Genomic DNA, 20,962 nt, shown 5'->3' on the forward strand with positions numbered 1-20,962 from the left:
AATGAAAATCAATGGCACAGAATCTTACGTATGCTTAGTTAACACATGACTTTCCCCCAGAACTTAATTTGCTACTAATTTTTCCATATTGGCACACCTCAGTCACCAAAATCCAAATGTATTTGTGTATATGTGTGAATATGTATTTATACTTAATTATCCCTGAGTTTCTAGATATTTGATATAAGCCATGCAAGTATATACTAATTTCATAAATATTCACTGCATTTGAGCTCTGGTTCAATACTTACTTAAATCCATTAGATTTAAAGAACTACCATGAAGTATACAGTATTAGATTATACTTTCAGTTTTCTAAAGGCATTAGTTTCAGTTCATATACTTATGATATGAGAAGGAAATTTAAAGTGACCACAACAGGGGACTTCCCTGGCGGTCCAGCGGTTAAGACTGTGCTTCCATTGCAGGGGACGCGGGTTCAATCCCTGGTAGGGGAACTAAGATCCCACATGCCGCGCGGCGCGGCCAAAAAAAAAAAAAATTTAAAAACAAGTAAAGAAAGTGACCACAACACAAGACACAATACTTCGAAAAATTTAATGCCTCTATTTGTGGAGAAATGAGCTAAATCATTTAAATGGTGGTAGAGCCTGCTGATTTGGAGATTTTTTAAAATTCATTATTTTTTTAAGTTTCTGTTTAGTATATTAAGTATTCAAAATACTTAATATAAAGTCATATATTAATATTTGACATATAAAGTCAAATGCTGTGTATCTTCAAAGAAATTTCCATTTGGTCATTTTGGCCTACATTCAGCTGTGATCAAAAGCAAGGTATCCAAATCAGTAATGGTTGAAAGTGATTTCAAGTCAGAATAATTTTCAACCTAATCATTCATACAGAACATGAAAAATGGCACTTTGAAACTGGTAGCAGGACAGTAGATTTTAACACTGCAATCCTGAATTATACAAGATCTATACATAAGTCAATTCTTGTCCTACCCCTATTAAAAAGCAAATTAAATATAAAAGCAAAATAAAGAATTAAAGAAAAAATATGATCCTCTATGTATTTTAATATCTGTTTAACTGATTAGTAACTGTCAACAAAAGCCTGTTAACCTAATGATGTTTTCAAACCTAGACACTAGAGGGAGTCTTAGGAACAAATACACAACAAATAAAGTATAAATCAAGCCACTTTAAGAACAATGAAAACTGGCTTTTTACTCATTTTAACCACCTCTGCTGAATATTAATATAAACACATTCATTAAGTTATATTATCTTGAAAATAACTGAAAATTTAACAGCAATATGATTTCTCCTTTATGCATTACTAAGATCTTCTACAATTACTATTTCAAAATAATAACTAAATTAATTCGGGCATTTTCATTCAAGTTACATTTAACTAATTTTCACAACAGATCTAAAGTTTAGAAAAGTATTACCAATATTTTTAAAGAATTAAACACAGAGTGGGAATGAGAGGCTTGCTCACATTTAAACAATAGTAGTGGGATAAAAACCAGCATTATTGATTTGAATACTAGTGAATAAAAGTCCCCAGTAAAGCCCCCGAACTGCACTCACTGATGTTCCCCACTTTCTGATATCATTACTGATGTAACATACACTTCTGTTTCACCCAAAGGAGAGAGATAAAGTGGTTAGACAGTTTATCAGCAATACAATCAAGGCTTAATGTATATAAACCTTCATGCTAACCTTCTGAACACATAAAGAGCAAAAAAATTCCAGTGATATAATAATAATTATTATTATAAATAATACCAACCTTGACTAATTTCTAACCATAACCTCTTAGAATGGGATGGAATCTTAAGAGAGGATCTACTCCAACTCCCCTACCCTTCACAAATTCCCTTTGATCACACATCCTTATGTAGTCTACTCCATTTCCACTGTTTTTATAATGAAGAAAAACGTCAATGATACAAAAATGCTGAAGCAGATAAAATGAAAAACCATGAGATGGATATAGAGAAGACACATCCTAAGGTGAAAACAATATATAAGTATTTAGGAGACAATGAAGGCAGAATTTGATAACACTACCTTCTTCTAAGATTCCGACACATACTTTTAGTTCATATTGCACTGAACTCTCCTTTCTATATAATCTTATTAATAATTTCAATGATTAGTAAAATGTTAAAATTGATCAAAACAGGGTAGTGAATACCCTTTTTACATTCTTACATACACATTTAAAAGACAAAATAGGGTACCAGTAATTATTTTGTTTAAACCCATCATTTTAGGACTAAGAAAAACTAATCTGCGTATATTTATCATTGTCAAATTAATTTTGTAAAAATATTTAAAATTTTGAATATTACCAAGTACACTTTTTTCTTATATAAATGCTATTCATGATCACTGAAAAAATAAGGATTTAATTCATCATGCCCAACAATTTGACATTCAGACTACACAGCCACTGAAATATAGTTTGCACAATATGAAATTTTAAAAAGTATATGCTTTCACCTTTGTTTTAAATAAAAATTAAAGCATAAAACTTATTTTATTCTAAATAGTTCTACTGTAAAAATCATCTAATAGTATAAGACAATGGGAGAAAAGAAAAGAAGACTATCACTTAACTCTGGTCATGGCTACTGTTATTTTAGAAGTTTTACTTTTCAAATTGCATTGCAATGTTAAGTTTTATCCCAACTTCTAAATTAAATACTGCTTTATACAATGGTACTCAAAAAATATTAAGAGTTTATAAATCTCAATAAAAATTAATGCCAATCATTAATTTTGCTTTGTTTCTTCTTCTGAGTTTAGTTCGTTAGTATACCACATAATATCTTTTGGAACTTAGTCTACTATTCAGAAGTATATTTTATATTTTGGGGAGATACATTATTTCATACCTTCAACTCATATAGTAAAGAATACCAACCCTTTAATCAGCACAATAAATGATATCCTACAATTTTATTTCATGTTCTCACAGAGCATTATATGTTACAAATAATATGCATCAAAATCTTAAGCTCTGGCATGAACTTTCTGGCACCTATTGAGTGAAATATTTTCTAAGCAAGACCAAATTTAATATTGGTTGGTTTAGAAAGGAAGTGGAGAAATTCCACTCAGTAAATCCAACTGGGCAGCTACTGTGTGCCAGGAACCTCGTTAGGCCATGGACATGCAAAGATTAAAAATATATGATTCTGGCTCTCTAAGATTCTTACCATACAGGACAAACACAGAAGCAGTTATTTCAATTTAACATGGTTAAGTGTGTTAACAGTTAAGAGCAGTAAACTGGGAATACACAAGAAGTGCATTATGCCCAGTCTAATGGTTTTCAAAGAAAGATTCTTAGAGAACAAGAGATGAGACAGTCATGAAAGTGTGTTAACTAGTAAGACTAGGGGATAAGAACACTGGCATTCCAAACAAGAGCAACAGCCAAGACGCAAGGGCAGGTAAGAAATAACATGGTGTTGATTTACATAAGGACAAAAAAATTTCAGACAAGGAGTTTTTAAGAGAGAAATCCAAAGGCTAGAGGGGAAGGAAAGTGTTAAGAGCCATATATATGCTACGAAACTTGAGATTTTATTCTGTAGGTAACAGGAAGTCAGTAACTAGATTTAAAGATAAGAAAATGACATTTCTTTTAAGTATCTCTCTCTTTGCACTGTGAATGAAGGCAGCAACAGGTAAACCAAGTAAGAGGTTATAATAGTCCCAGCAAGAAATGATAGGGGCCTGAACTAATGATGTGATAAAAGTTAGAATGTACCATAATAGGAATTTGTGGTTGCCTCCAAATGGGTGTGAAAAAGAGGGATTTAGGAATCATCCCATCACTCCAGGTTTCTCATCTGGGTAAAAAAGTGACGTTGATGCCACTAAGTTAAGAGAGCACAGACAGAACAAGTATTTGCTTGTGGAATGTCCAAAAGAAAACACACACTTGTAAGAGTGACCCTTTCCCACCTTCTGGGCCATTCGACTTACTCCTCCTTTGTATAGTTCCTCAGATTTTTTCTCTCTAGACTCTATGGCAAATGCAGAGTAGTCTATAGCCCTCAAAACCAACTCAATTATAATTAATACCCATTAGATTAAAAATAAGTGTAATTAAAAAAACAAAATGAGAAATACAAATAAATAAATGTATTAATTGTGGAAACAAACTACAAGTTTCTTATTTAATACTTCAAATTAGAATCCCACACCTAGGTAGTTCTAAAGCGGTTGCTACTTTGTTACCTGTAAAAGACATCTGCTTTCTGCCGAAATTAATATGCTGAACTTACCAGATTACATTACAATGCATTTTTTAATTTTCACACAGCCAGGAGTCTTTTCTTCTTTGCTGATTTTTTTCAATCTGTATTGTCGGATCTCTCTCACCAATGTATAAAAAGCATCCTCCACTCTCTGCATTGTAAAACACAACTTCTTTAAAGTCTGTTTCATTGGTAATAGTAATTTATTGGGACAGCCATGTGCAAGAAATTTGGAATTATGAGCTTTACTTGAGAATTTCTTTTTTTTTAAACAGACGTCAGATTGTTTGAATAAAATGGGGGATTCAATTTTAAAATATGGGCTTAAATCCTGGTTTGTTCTTTGAAGCCAGTTTTGTTTTGTAACGGGATTAGAATTTTTAATTTAAATTAGGAGTTAGGAGAGATTATGAAAAACCTAAGTACATGTATTATTAGTACCTGTGTATTAATAATGCAGTCATTTTGGTTTGCTAGTCATGGAATTAATCAAAGCCTAAACTGAAGTTAGATTTAAATTATTTGACTTAGGGAAAACAAGTGATTTCTGTACCCCAGCTCTAAGTGGGGAGTGAGGAGAAAAATGGTACAAAAGGGACATTTAAACTTTGTTTAAACACACACACAAAACACTTCAAAATATAGTTGCATCAAGCGACTGGAATCTTGGGTTCTATCTTCAATTACAACTTGTCCAGTCAATTTCTAGGACCCAAACTGGAACTGAGACTGGGACTTCTGTGAATGGAGAACTATACTATTTAAATAAAAATGCTAAATGAGGGCTGTTTACCATAAAATGAAAATATTTTTAATTGTTTAAACACAAAATAGTAGCAATGCATTTTGTATCCTTATTACACGTCTTAAAAATAATTTTGAGAACAATATCCAACTATACTGGCTTCATATCTTCTACTCTAGTTTACATACTCTAAAGGGGCAAAGGGGGCTTCTCCTGCTTAAGGCTATGGTAAGAAAGCTGTGACAACAAACACAATCATATGGCCATATAGAGATCAATGAAGTTTTTAATGTCTTTTCCAGTCTAGGAAATTAGGCAGTAGCCAAGAGGACAAAATGTTTAGATAACTGTACTGTTAGTTTGTCCAGAAAAACATAACCATCAAAGTAGGAACTTAACATCTAAAAGAGAAATGCACATAAACGTTAATCTGTATGTGATACAAATTAACTTAAAAGATATGGTATGTGTGTTCCATTCTTCTAAAAGGAAGATGTGTTTAAAAAATATGTTAGTAGTGTATTTTACCGCACCTTTAATTTTAAGCTTATTCTGTTCTTTCAGTCTTAAGAATGAATTAGTCACTATGGAAATTGGCATATTTTAACTCTCTGAGATTGTTAACATCAGTCTTTCTACGAACCAAATGTGACAAAATGGACTCAGTTCCTAAAAAGTTAATAGGTATCAAAAGTATGATATGTAGTTTTAAATTCAATCAGGCACAGAGAATCAGCCATTTAAGTATTAACTTAAGTAAACCAACAGCTAAGGCTTAATATTAGCATGTACACATCCATTGCTTATAATAGTTAAGAAAAAAAAAAGGGCACGTCAATTCTTGAGGGTATATTAATTTTTATAAATCTCAAGAATATGTTAAGAACTGCTTCAGTGGAACTCAGTAATTTACCTTTAAAGTAAAACTTTAATTTAAAATTCATAAAAAATTAAGTTTCAGTTAAGCAGTAGGGATTTAAATAATATGTTGATTATATATTAAAATGTACGTCTCAAGTTACGTATACCAACTTGTGATGTATTTCTACTCAACTAATACAAAAGTCATTATAGCCCAAGAAAATCTGAATATCTTATATTTTTAATGAAATCAATTTAATCGACTAGCTAGCTAAACCAACTACAAAATAAAAATTCCAACTATTTTTTAAAATCATTAAATATGTTGGTACTTTAAATGAGATAGCCACTTTGTACCCATATATAAAATTTGTAATATTTTATATTTATCAGTAATTCTTAAGAGGAGATGGTTTGTTTTTACTCATAAGTCCTTAAAACTTACATATTAGAAATTCTCATTATTAAATTAGATAAATAATTTAAGGCACTAAAATAACTCTAGTAAAGCATGTAAAATATAAAGCATGAGCTGGCATTTAAGATATTTTCACAAATGATTCTCTTTCAATTTGAAAATCAATGCAAGAAATTTAAAACATATGTATATAAATAAAACAAACCAGGTAAAGCTCATATTTTTTAAGAATAAAAACTTATATTCCTGTTTAAAAAAAAGTTATAAGGTCAATGCAGAAGTACTGAAATATACTATGATGGAGGAAAAAACAGGGTTTTGTCCTCTACTAATTTAGCAGAAGCAAATTTTGATTGTAACTTATTTCTAAAATTAGTTTGAACGTGTCTACTTTTTAAGTGTGCACATCCCCATCACCAATATCAGAATATATGATTTTTGTTTCCCGCAATGCAGAGAGAGAATTGGAAGCCAGTAATTAAAAAGAAGAGATTACTACCCACCACCAAGAATTCAGTATCAGGACCTCGGAGGCTAAGATAATTAACAACACTGAGAGACAGTTATTCCAGAGTGACTTTTTTCATTTCTCATTTTTACTAATAGAAAATTTAAATTAGATTTTAAAGAATCTGTTATTTACCATATTTTCTCAGACTTAATTACTTATTTCTTGATAATATGCTTTAAAGGCATGCGGACATGAAGAGAACATTATTGATCCTTGTATATACCTTAAACCACTGGCACAGAACACTGGTTTCATATTCCAAAATTTGTAAGTAATTTTAAAAGATTAAGTACAGCCGAAACAGATGTTTAATACCTACTGTTGGCTAGTTGCTAAGGTCTTAACTGGCACGCAATGATTTATTCTTGGGCATATAGCTTGTTGCCACATATACTCATTTTCAGATGTCACTTATTAAACTTTAAGAACAACTGAAACAAAAGTGCATGTAAGAACAACAGTGCATGTGTTTATATATGTAAATTTTAAAGTAAGTTGTTAAAGATACATTTGTAAATTTTTTTGAACCAGGAGCTCAGCCAGTATCTGAAAACGTACTGTGAGACTATGGAAATAGAGCACTTCAATACAGGAGAAAGAACTGTTAACAGCATCATTCTGTATCCCGGTACCTATAATGCTTTCACTAAGCGATTTAATTTTAAACAAGTACTTGTTCTAGTTGAATAGTTTATTATCTGCAAAAGCTCTTTCAAGGAAATAAATAACACCTCAAATACCCTAACTATAGACAGATGCAAGAATACTAGCCCTGCTTGGGGGAGAGGAGTGGGAGGAACAAGATGTATTCTAAAAATCAACTTTGCATCACTGAATTGGAAAGAAACCTTGCCAAACAACAGCCCACCTCAGGAACTACTGAAATGCAGCAATACTACTACTTGGGAGGCTATACTATGCATTGGTGCACAGCAGGTGCTCAGTACTTGTTTTGTCTAGTTTTAACTCATAAAAAGCAAAGTTCAAATTATTGATCTTATGTACAGAAACCAACTATTATTAAACAGAAATATGGCACATAAAGTTTTTTTGTTTGGTTTGCTTTGTTAAAACAATTTGATGATAAGCTTTCTTTAATGGAGGTATTCTAACAACTGAATTTAAGTATCTAGAAATTAACAAAACCCGGAAAATTAATCACTCAACATTTTTAAGTTCGTAAAACAAATTTTCACATTATGCTCAAATTGAGACCTCCAGAAAGCAAAAAAGCTGAATCAGGAGTAGCAGATACTCTGAGAATTCTGCTTTTGTCATCTGCTTTACTGAATGATCCCCACTTTTGATTTTAGCAGACTGGAAAACACACAGCTGATTACCACGGTGTCAATGTTTTGGTTTCAACAGCCTTTGCAAACACTGCCATACACTGCCCAAAGAGGCCAGAAAAATATGTCAATTACTAACTGCCCAGATAGATGTGACCTAGGTAGCAGCCTTTATACACTAGGAACACAGGGACCACATACAGCATACTTGCAGAAAATAAAAACTACTTTGGCCTTTCAGATGTGGACTAAAATGATAGTTAAAAATATAATTCACTGTATTCTAGCCATAAAATGGGCTTTTTAAAATAAGAAAGTAATTAAAAGTTGGTAAAATATATAGCCTACAACCCTTACCTTTAAAAAGACTAGAGTAAAACTCCTCTTTCTCTTTCACAGAATACATAAATTTTACTTTAAAATTCCTAATGTTAGCTTGTAAAATTTAAGTTGAAAGTCTGACCTAACTTCTTGTGTCTAGCCAAAGAATACAGTTCCCCAGAGAATCAACGGTCAGCACACTACAACTTGGTCAGCACACTACAACCCACAAATCCAATGCAGCCACAGCCTATATTTTTGTACTGCCCACAAGCTGAGTGATTTTTGCATTTTTAAAGGGTTGTAAGAAAAAAAAAATGCAACTGATAGCACCTGTGGCCCACAAAGCCTAAAATATTTATCATCTGGCCCTTTGCAGAAAAAGTTTGCCAGCCTCTGACTTATATCTATGAAAGTTCTAAATGAATGTCCTGTTCCTGCTAACTTGAATATAATTTTTGTTGTTTGTGTTTTAGGTTCGTGCTCAAGACCAAAACTTAGGGCATGAACCGAGTAGCTGCTGATAAAATACAACAAGGATATGCATATTCATTTTGTTCAAATAATAAATAAATAATAGCAGATGAGTAACAAAACACTCTGCAGAAAATAGGGCTTCAAATTTTCACAAAAACTGGAGATGTAAATTAAAATTTATGAAAATTTACATATTTCATTTTCTCAGTTACTTGGAATAATTAAAGTCTTCTAAAAGCATGCAAATATCAAAATAATTTCAAAAGAGAAAGATGAATAAACTTTTGAAAGGCAAATCAACAAGTCCATGTAATAAAGAGAAATCAAGTATCTAGGAAACTAAGTATCTAAGTTATAGTTTAGCAACATAAATTACATAACAATATCAATAAAACAGGACATAAATATAAGAAAAGCTGAGTGCTAGAAGGTTAAGAAATAAAGTACAAGTATTCCTTTGTATTATATCACTGTATATTTTTTCTGGATGATCCATAAAAATGCCTACAAAGCAAATTTAGGTTAATCCACTTGGTATCACACACACTACATCCCCTTCCCTACCCGACACCCCCCAACCGCCCCCCCCAAAACCAGTATAAAACCTAAAAATCTACTTTAAAAGGAAACTAGGTAGTTTTCTGATTGGTTATGAATGCTGTGGTATATTAAAGCATTCATGTCAAACACTTAAGAATCAACAGTACTTCTGAGATAGTAACCATACAACAAGGAAAGAAGACAGAGCTATTATTTTAGGCTCTTATCAAATGAGAGTGGAGGGCAACACTGCAGGAATAACAAGGCTTCCTCCTCTTACTGTCCTTTATTACCTTTCTACTCCAAATGTGGTCCATGTACCAAAGTCAGCATCACCCGAGAGCTTGCTAAAAATGCAGAATCACAGGTTCCAACCTAGACCCTAATTCTAATTGAGAATTAGAATCTGGATTTGAGTAAGAAGCCCAGTTGATTGTATGAGAAGCACTGCTTTATTTGCAACCCTTTACAACATCAGGCAAAGTCTTAGAGTTTTTCTTTTCTTTGTACAGTGTAAACTAATGTGTCCACTAGCCTAAAATGTATACTTTAAAAGTTACAACTAATGCAAGTTAGTAAACTGTTAATAGTGTAATCTAGGTAGTAGGTTTGCAAATGTTTTCAATAAAATTCCTTCAATTTTATATCTGAAAATGTTTCATACAAAAATGGGAAAAAAAATTATAGTATTATAATCACGTTTTCTGAGTACCTCCCAAGGGAAATCAAGGAGTACGGTCAGAGAAGACCAACACAAAGAAGACAAAAACCAAACCTCTTCCCAGTCTGTGGGACCTGGAAATGATATGAATGAAATCTTAATTCCTCCAAAGTAAAGTGAAGTAATGTATACACCAAGTATTTCTTTAACTTATAAATCAGGTTTTAGAATAAGATAATCTGTATTATGGTCAAAAACTATTCTAATTCAGCTTTTAATCCCAAAACGAAGACTTAAAATAGAATTCATTGTTTTTTTTCACTGTGTACCAAATTTGTACAACTAGAAAGTGGTATGTATGATCTTCCACTAGGGAAATAGACATATATACTAGCTGAATGATGGTTTACTTTTAAATTTTTACCCCTTCACAAAATTCAGTGAAAGGTCTAGAAGGTGTTTTTATAAGCTTAACCATGTAATAAGTTGTTCATCACTCTTCTTAACTTATAGCATTATAAAGTTAAATTCCATGAAATTGGTTTTCTGGGCTCATAGGTACAAATAACCAGACAAGGCCCCAAACAAATGTTCATCTTGTATGAAACATATTAATATTCCATCATAACCTTATATTTTCCTTTCTAGGAATTCATTTTTTCTATATGTTAAACTCTTATTTCATACAAATAGGCTAAATAATATCAATTATTTTATTTTACCTAGAGAAAAAGTTACTTTTAAAATAAAGATAGTTTCTGAAACAAAATTCAGGATCAATCTGGTGGTATTTTTTTCTCAGAACACAGTAAATGAATAACTGAGAATTTCTATTTACTTTCTAAATATTCTCTTGCTTTAATAAAAACTTTCCTGAAAAATATATCCTTCAAAAAAAAAATTCTACCTAAGTAAAATTCTTCAAATACAACAAAATTTAATCTAGAAACATATGACATAATACTCTTAAAAGCACTTCTAAAATAGGAAACTCAAAATTTGTTTCCCTGTTCTTTGACTTTATAAATAAAACAGTAAAAAAAAAATTCCCACGTTTCTCGAATCCTGACTATAACATGTGATGAACTGTTCAACGTAGAAAAAAGCCAAAGCCAAAGATAATACCATGGACACTGGAATAAGAAGTGCTGCCCTCTCATATCCTTAAGAGAACATTTACCAAGTAAATATTGTTATATTTCCTATTTTACTATAATGGAAGAAAATTGATAAATTACATCAACTGATATGAAAGTTATGCTATCAGGTATGTACATTTATTAATATTCATGCCTTCCTGCTCCCAAAATGACATTATTAGAATATATATTAGTAAATAGTGATTAATGATTTAAGTCACTTGATATAGTTTGAGAGAACAGATTTGTATTTATTACAATTTTACTTGCCTGTCTTGTCTTTGCAGATGTTTCAATAAAAGGAATTCCATAACTTCTTGCTAAGTCCTGAGCCTGTTTTGTGTCTACTGTTCTAGAAGGCAAATCACATTTATTTCCTACTAGAACCATAGGTACATCTTCAGAGTCTTTAACTCTTTTTATTTGTTCTCTGGGGAGGAAAAAAAAAAGTTACATCAGAGGAATTAGTAACAAAAATCTTTCAAAAACTATTCAAAACTTTGTCTCATAAAATATGGTTAAAAGACTTTTAATGTAATTCCTAGTTCCAATCACACCAAATTTTCCTTTCTCCTCCTCCTAGTTATTTTTCTCTATCCTGAACAGAGAACTTCTATGTCTCTTAAAAGATCAAATACCTAGAAATATAGTAAAACTACAATCTAGTAGGTTCATATGCAGGTAGGTCACAATAAAACAAATATTGAAAAATTCTAGTCCAAAAAAGTGCTATGCCTAATTTTTAAAATTATAATCTTAGAAACATATACTATATACGTTGTTAAATGTACACATATAGAATGTTTTTATAAAAATAGGAATTACAACATTAACATAATGCTTTACCTTCATTCTTAAAAAAGAGAGCACCAAGTGGAAAGATTTTGATTTCTATATGAACGTTTTAATAAAAGTAGTCGCTTCTACGCAAATTTGTTGAGATTCTTTAAAAACTGTATTGCTCTAATACTTCAATCTTATAACTTCAGAGTTGTGTTTTTTCCTTAATTATCTAAGGCCAACATTTATCTGATTCCAAGAAATTCTACACTATACAGATTTTTAAGGCTATTTGAGTGGCGCCATCTCAATTAACCTTTTCACATTTTTGTTCATGGTTTTCATTTTTATGATGGATCTAGCTTAAAGCCTTGTTTCTCAAACAGGCCTACCTTTCAATTCTAGCACTACTACTATGTGATCTGGAACAAGTTGCTCAACTGCTCTAATCCTTGAGAATTTCACTTGTAAATCAGGGATATTACCTAACAAAAATTATTTTAAAATTTAAATTAGATAATTTGTGCAAATTTGTGCATGGCAGTTAGCAAAGACTCAATAAATGGAAGATACAATTACTCCTCAATGTCAACTTATTTTATTCAACTTAAACCCACCTATAATGGTGAATATCTTCAAATGATTTAGTATTATTTATGGCAAATACACAAAGAAAGCCCTCCCCAGTCCTCATGTACTGGTCCCTCATTGCACTGTACTCCTCTTGACCTGCTGTGTCGAGAATATCCAAGAGACAGGTTTCTCCATCAATTACTACTTGTTTTCTGTAGGAATCCTGAGAAGGGAGAAACACAGTCTGGGTTATTATGGTGCACCTTTTACTTCTAAAAAGGTGTTAGACACAACTTAAGAACAAAAAAACAACCCAATTCAAAAGTGGGCAAAGTACGTGAATAGACAGGTCTCCAAAGAAAATACACAAATGGCCAATAAGCACATGAAAAGATGCTCAACATCATTCAGGAATTGCAAATCAAAACCACAATGAAGTACCACTTCACACCCATTAGGGTGACTATTTTTTTTAAAAAAGGAAAATAACAAGTGCCAGTGAGGGTGCAGAGGAAACTGGATCCAGCAATTCCATTCCGAGGTATATAAACAAAAGAACCGAAAGCAGAAACTCAGACACTTGTATGCCAGTGGTCGTAGACGCATTATTTATAATAGCTAAAATGTAGAAGCAACCCAAGTGTTCATTAAACAGATGAATGGATAAACAAAATGGGGGGGGGGCATGCACACACGCAGTAGAATATTGTTCAGCCATAAAAAAGAATGAAATTATGATACAGTCCACAAGATGGATGAACCTTGAAAACATTACGCTAAGTGAAATAAGTCTGACACAGCAAGACAAACATTCTGTGATTCCACTTATACTGAGATACCTAGAATAGGTAAAGTCACTGAGACAAAAAATAAAATAGCGGTTACCTGGGGCTGAGGAGAGGGGAGTTGGAGAACTGTTGTTTAATGGACACAGAGTTTCAGTTTGGGATGATGAAAAAGTTTTGGAAACAGACAGAGCTAATGGTTGTCCAATATTGTGAATTTACTTAATGCCACTAAACTGTACACTTAAAAATGGCAATGGTAAATTTTATGTGTATCTTACCACAGTTTAAAAAAAGGTTTTTTTTCTTTAAAAAGGTGTTACACAGAGATTCAACAATGCAAGTGCACAGATTAATAACAAAAAGACCCAAATTCTCTGTAAAGGAAAATAATTTTTACAAAATGGGATAGCTCTACCAACTCTTACTATTCTGGATGATTTAGGTGGCAAGAAAAATCAAGCAACTTACAAATAACTGTCATGTATCTATTTTATTTATACTCAAAGGAATACATAAGAGAACGGTCAATTCTGAGAATTTTAATGCCCTTATTTAATCCATTTCTGCAGTCCTGGGAACAATATTTAACAGCCAGATAGATACTATGATAATGCTATCATTAAAAAAGTGGTCATTGAAAATCATGTTTTTGGTAAAGTGTTTGAAAAATGTTCACAGCATAAGGAGAATACAAAGATACACATGTAGCATGATCCCAATAAGATATCTCTACACATCTGTATAAATGTATCTGTACATATATTAAAAAACTCGTGGTATGTACATCAAAATGTTAACAAAGGGTATGTCTCTGATGGAGATAATTAATCTAAGAAATAATTGATCTCTTGCTTACCTTTTTTTGTGGTAATAGATATTATTTTAAATGTATTTCTTTCTTTGCCTTTTAATTTTAAAAAGTGTGAAAGATTACCATATTAGAATGATCTCGCACTTATCGTTTAAAGTAAACTGTATTTTCCAAATTTTCTATAATAAAAACCAATTATCTCAACAGTCAAAAAAAGGATGGATATTTAATTTTCTAAACAAGAAGCTCTTGACTAAAGATGTGAACATTTGGTTGACATTTTATTTTAGCCTATTCCTTTAATTAACTATTGATCCTTGAAAGAACTCCTGTATATTATAAATTGAAAACCATTGTTTTTGGAGTAGAATGAAAGAGCAGGAATTGAGAGCAAAGTACAGTTTCTTGGAGTCAATCCATTCATTACCCAGGTGTGGCTACGGCACATGTGAAACAGACCAAAGACTTTTCCTCACCTATTGAGCTGTCACCTCGCATTCTTCACTTACCAGTACTAGCTGAAGTTAACCTTATGGTTAATGGTTTCTTTAATCTTTAAAATTTTCTATCAACAATGAAATTAAAGACTATAGTTTCTGGAGCCACACAAATCTATACCCAAGGTGTGGCTGGAGGATTATGCACGTGCCCACAAGATATCGCCTCTAAGATGTATACCTCAGTGAACTCCCATTTACAAAATTTTCAAACAGTTTGTGTTTCAAAAGTATATAATGTGAAATGTTAGTAGTTTCTGCATGCATTTCATAGCATGTTCCCATGATGAACACTCCATCAAAGGGACTGAGAAACTGGGAAAGCAGTCCCTATTCATTCCTATTATCTTTTCCCTTCTAAACCCCAAAGATACTGAAAGCAAAATTCTGAGTCACATTCTGTTATTGAAAAAAAGTAATCCACAACCTGCCTGTAAACAATGAGGAAGAATCTGCTGATTACAAATAACAGGTTTAGGTTAAAAATTCAGTATTTCCCAAGTTTATTTTATTTTATTTTATTATATTTATTTATTTGCATTTCTTTTTTTAAAAGAATAAATTTACTTATTTTATTTATTTATTTTTGGCTGTACTGGGTCTCCGTTGCTGCGCACGGGCTTTCTCTAGTTACAGCGAGCAGGGGCTGCTCTTCGTTGCAGTGCACACGCTTCTCATTGTGGTGGCTTCTCTTGTTGTGGAGCACGGGCTCCAGGCGCGTGGGCTTCAGTAGTTGTGGCTCGCGGGCTCTAGAGCGCAGGCTCAGTAGTTGTGGTGCACGGGCTTAGTTGCTCCACGGCATGTGGGATCTTCCCCGGAGCAGGGCTTGAACCCATGTCCCCAGCATTGGCAGGCGGATTCTTAACCATTGCGCCACCAGGGAAGCCACCAAGTTAATTTTAACTACAGTCATCCTTAGAAGCATAATTAGTCGCTGAGCTATATAAAAAGGCAGTGCAACTTGGTAAAAACTTAAGAACAAAAGTGTTAAATGGCGAGATCTGATCTGAAAAGAAATGACAGGTTTTAAGACAAAGCAGACAGCAAGCACAACAAAAATGATATGTAAATACTAAAGATTTTGTTTAGCCATAAGAAAAAAAGTATATGGAAGTAGAAAAAAATGTATGCATCAATGTAGAATCTTTCCCAACATGAGAGCCTAAATAAGGGTACAGCAAACTGTGGCCCACAGGCCAAATCCTGCCCACCTGTTTTTGTATGGTCTATGAGCCAAGAGCAGTTTTTAAATGGTTGTTTAAAAAACAAAAAACAACAACAAAGATTATGTGACAAAGACCCAACTGACCCTTTACATTTTGCCAACCCCTGCTCTAAGCTAATAAAATACCTTATAACAAATCTAAAGTACTCTCAACACATATAATTCCTTTTATATTTAAAAAAAAAAATCACCATTGAGAAAGTACAGGTTATCAAAGCCTAACCAGTTTAAAACCACATAAATTCCACAATGAAACCAGTTAAAGACAGAGCAAGAAAAGAATCAAGACTTTACATTTTTCATTAGTATTATTTCCAGCCTTTCAAACAGAATAAACTTTTAGATCAGATACAAAGGTTACTAACATCCTTTGGAAACTAGGATAAAAGAAAGCCACTTAAAAACTAACTCAACATAATAAAATATTAAATAAAGGAAAGTTATTCCATAGATTTCCCCTTACTCCCAACTAAAGTACTGTTTTTTTAATTTACTGAAGTAGTAGGAAAAAAAAAAAGAGAGAAAGAAAAAAAAAACTTTTCTAAGGGAAATACACTATGCTGGCAAAAGTTAAACATAGAAGTCAAGCATTTCTGGTGATACAGTAACAGGTACAATCCTTTTGGAAAGCAAGTACAGTACTTATCAAGAGCCATACCAATGTTCATAGCCTTTGACACAGTAATGCCACTTCTGGTAAGAGATGCTAAGAAAATATGGTTTATTTTTTTAAAACGATAGCTAAAATGGAGATATACTTAATATGGCATCCTAAATCATCATACCATAAAAAAAAAATTACATAGGCGTTTAATACCCACAATCTTATGCCGTTTATCTATTTTCAAAATATACTCCAAATCCAAGCACTCACCACCCTCACCCTAGTCCAATGTGATTGTCTCATGCAATCTCCTACAACTGCTTCCTAGCAGTTGTTGTTACTCCTACAGTCTATTCTCCACATAGCAGCTGGTGATCCTATTATAATTTGTAACTATGTATTTATGTGTAATTGTTCAAGTCTATACCCCCCACTTGGCTTTAAACTCCATGATGGTAGGGCTCACATCTGTTTTGCTCACCACTATGCACCCTGTGTGTCAGTCTTAAACACAGCAGGTAATCAGTACTGTCTGTTGAAGAAATGAATAAACCCATTCAATGTAAATATATGCAGACACTGTAAAAATAAACACAAGTTTAAGATATCATAAATTATATTAAAACAATGAAGCTGTAAATTTTAAAATTATACATGAAGAGTATTTTAATAAATGTATTCAAGCAAGTTTTATATAATATTAAAATTTTTAATTACTATTAATGTCAAAATATAAACAAAATATATAGATTTTTAAACATTTTGGGGGAGGGAAGAGAATAAGATTACAGAGAACACGGAGGCCTTTAACTGTATTAAGTTTTATATCTTGAAAAAGAAAAAAGGAACTAAAGTAAATGTGGCACAATGTTAAGACAGGGAAAACCTGATTTGGGGCGCACATGACGCTCATGGTATTACTTTTCCATACGGCATTAAGGGTGTACCCATTCCATCACCACTCACTCAACAATAGGTTTCATATTTTTATTTTTGTCAGCTTGTTAGACCAAAAATCCTATTGTTTTAATATCTATTTCTTTGAGGACTAGTAATGTTACATAGTTTTTCTTTTTCATATTTATTCCCATTACCTGTTTGGAATTTTTGTCTTTTTTGTACTGGCTTAATTTTTTAAAAGTGTTTTCCAATTTATTAACATGCCTTCAAGTGTTGTTTTATGTACAGAAACTCATCTGCAGACCCAACAGAGGACTTTGCAAGTTAAGACTATATCTTTCAAGAATGAGATACACTCACTGACCAGGACATCATTTTGTCATTTTTCTATTATAATTCACAGTAACCAAGTTACTCAGTATGTTCATATATCAACATATTCAATTTAGTTTTCCAACTCAGGCAGTTAAAGTTAACCCTGTCATGGGAAGACATAGTATAGTAAAAAAAAAAAACAAAAAAAAACTAAAGAAATTAGTAACTTTTACTAAAAGTAACCATATTACTATTAATAGTAATTATGACAGCCAACATTTACTGAGCCCTTATTTATATGTTGGATACTGTGATAAGCATATTACAAGCCTTATCCCATTTAATCTCCATCTTCATGCTGTTGATTCCATCAGATGCTCTTGTAAATATGAATAGGACTGCTGGAAATGTCAGCTGAAGTATTATTTGAGGATTTACTTTTGAAATGTTTGTAAGATTTTCTTAATGTGTTACTCTAAGTATTTTTCATGTACTGCTAAATAACACCTATAGGAAAAAACGAGAAACTCACTTTTACCCTCTTAATGCTCAAATATTTTGTTACTCTTCTAAAAGATTATTTGAATCTATCATAGAATGATGTGTTACACTATTGGTTATAACCCATCAAAAGTTGTTGTACACAGCTAGTTCTCAAAGACAGCTAAAAACATGCACAATAGCCTGGTATGTTAGAATTATAATAGGAAAGAAACAAGGAATTGGGGATATATAAGCACAGGCTTATTTGTTAGTTCATTCCCTCCTACCTACTCCATTCTCCCTTGCATCACAGGAACACTTAGTAAAAATCTTCTGAATGTCATATACTGTGCCAGGCATTATAGTTTCTAACCTCAAAGAGCTAGGTCTGGTGGAAGAGATATGAATGTAAACAAGTAATTTAAACACAATGAAATAAATGCAACACCTTATGGAGAACAAAGTACGATGGTGACAAACAGGAGAAGACATCAACTTTGCTTGTATGAATTAGGAAAGACAGGAGGGCCACTCCAGGCAGGAAGGAGCAAAGAGAATGCACAAAAACAGGAAACAGCATGTTGAATACATGGAACCAAGAAGTTCAACACAATTTTAGCTTAGAGGGATTATAGGTAAGTAGAAGTGAAACTGCACCATCAAGCAGAGGCCAGCTTATGGAGGGTCTAATATGCCATCTTAAGAAGTTCTGAACTATATCTTACACTAAATCACTAAAAGATTTTTAAGTAGGAGGGAGGATCAGATCAACAATGTCCACTGTTAGCATTATTATGACAAATGAGACCAGACTGGAGGCTGGGAGATGAGTTTAGGAAACTTTTACAAGAAATTACAGAACCTGGCCCTGGTGGCGCAGTGGTTAAGAACTCGCCTGCCAATGCAGGGGACATGGGTTCGATCCCTGGTCCGGGAAGATCCCACGTGCCTCGGAGCCACTAAGCCTGTGTGCCACAACTACTGAGCCTGCGCTCTAGAGCCCGCGAGCCACAACTACTGAGCCCATGTGCCACAACTACTGAAGCCCGCGCACCTAGAGCCCATGCTCCGCGACGAGAGGCCACCTCAATGAGAAGCCCACGCACTGCAACGAGGAGCAGCCCTCGCTCGCCACAACTAGAGAAAGCCCACGCGCAGCAAGGAAGATCCCACGCAGCCAAAAATAAAATAATAAAAGAAATGACAGAACCTGAACTAAGGCAGCAAAAGCAGTAAGATGGAGAAGATTAAACAGTTTTGAGAAATACTTAATGGGTGAAATTGACAGAACAACCCTCATACATCACTTACAGCAATGTTCACAGCAGCATCATTCAAAATGGCCAAAAAGAGGAAACACTCCAAATGCTCACCAACTGATGAATACATAAACAAATATCCATACAAGAGAATATTATTCAGCCATAAAAAGGAATGAAGTATTGAAACATGTGACAACATAGATGAACCCTGAAAATATTATCCTACATGAAAGACGCCAGACACAAAAGGCCACATGTTGTATGATTTCAATTACGTGAAATATTCAGAACAGGCAAATCCACAGAGACAGAAAGTAGATTAATGGTTGCCAGGGGCTGGCAGGAGAAGGGATTGGGGAGTGACTGCTAATTGGTATGGGGTGATAAAAATGTGACAGAATTAGACGGGGTGATGGTTGTATAACTTTGTGAATATACTAAAAACCACCTAACTGTATACTTTAGAGGATGAATTTTATGTTATGTGAATTATATCTCGATTTTTTTTTAATGGCAGAGCTTATTGTTTAGAGATGAGAACATAATGGGAAGGGGAGAGGAAAAGATGAGTTCAATTTGGGGCATGTTGAATTCCGTATGTTCGTGGGTTGCTCTGGTGCTGTGACCTGTAGGCAGCTTTGATATACAGGGCTGATGCTCAGGGCCGAAGTCTAGGCTAAAGATACACTCCTGAATCTTCAATCTATGTCACCTGCAGAACTCCACTTACTTGCGGCGTGAGTATGGGCAAACTACTTAATCTCTACTCTAAGCTATTGTTTCTTTTGCTGTAAAAGTGGGTAAATAATAATGAAGAGGACTTTGTATACAGGTTAGGATTAAAGACCATGAAAAAGTGCTCTAAAAAGTTAACTGTATTATTTCATATTTTACATTGTACATGCTATTATAGGCCCAAAAGGTAGGGGGCAGGCCACTGGCTACTAGGAACTGTATAGCAACAGCAGTTACCTTGCCCTTATAAAAATCACTGGACATCTACATTTGGACTGCTTTTTCCAAAACCACTCACTGTATTTCAAAATAAATATAATGGAGCTGGACAAGCTCCAGGGAAAAAGAGCTAAAACTCTGAGGTTTATGAAGGATTTCTGTATTGATTAGGGAGCAAGGGTGTTAAAAGAGCTTAACACCTTCTGTCTCATGACAGAATTTTTGGTTAAGACATTCATTAGAAGTAAGGATAAAGAAAACAAAGACTTCTTTACTAAATAATGGACATTTGATATTATAAGAATGTTGAATCTTAGCTTAGGACTAGAGAGAATAAAATGTGTACTATGTCCAAGAGGTAAAATCTGAATAAACTCAAGGAAAATTTGCATAACAGATTTTGAAAATAAGGATATTATAAGCCTACATCTGTAACCTGTTGAAGTAATGTGGCATTCTCCCACAAATTATCACTTGATGCCAAGGTCAGAATGTGAGGCTGGATCAATCATGGATCCAATCTTAATAATTACAGATGCACAATATAATTTTCATA

General features: G+C 33.2%; 1 protein-coding gene across 2 annotated transcripts in view; it reads right to left on the reverse strand.

The window, feature by feature from the left end:
• The window catches only part of KRAS (KRAS proto-oncogene, GTPase), a 38,018-nt gene that overhangs the window by 4,712 nt on the left and 12,344 nt on the right, over positions 1-20,962 (reverse strand). The window contains exons 3-5 of one of the 2 annotated variants that reach the window (XM_059935476.1): positions 12,612-12,790; positions 11,485-11,644; positions 4,280-4,403 (exon numbers count right to left, since the gene is read on the reverse strand). In XM_059935476.1, coding sequence (XP_059791459.1) covers positions 4,284-4,403; positions 11,485-11,644; positions 12,612-12,790 — 459 coding nt within the window. In that variant the 3' untranslated portion in view covers positions 4,280-4,283. The remainder of the gene's footprint in view (positions 1-4,279; positions 4,404-11,484; positions 11,645-12,611; positions 12,791-20,962) is intronic. The other variant, XM_059935475.1, reaches the window with a different exon arrangement.

Source organism: Balaenoptera ricei, chromosome 10 (genome assembly GCF_028023285.1).
Source record: "Balaenoptera ricei isolate mBalRic1 chromosome 10, mBalRic1.hap2, whole genome shotgun sequence".
Classification (NCBI taxonomy): domain Eukaryota; kingdom Metazoa; phylum Chordata; class Mammalia; order Artiodactyla; family Balaenopteridae; genus Balaenoptera; species Balaenoptera ricei.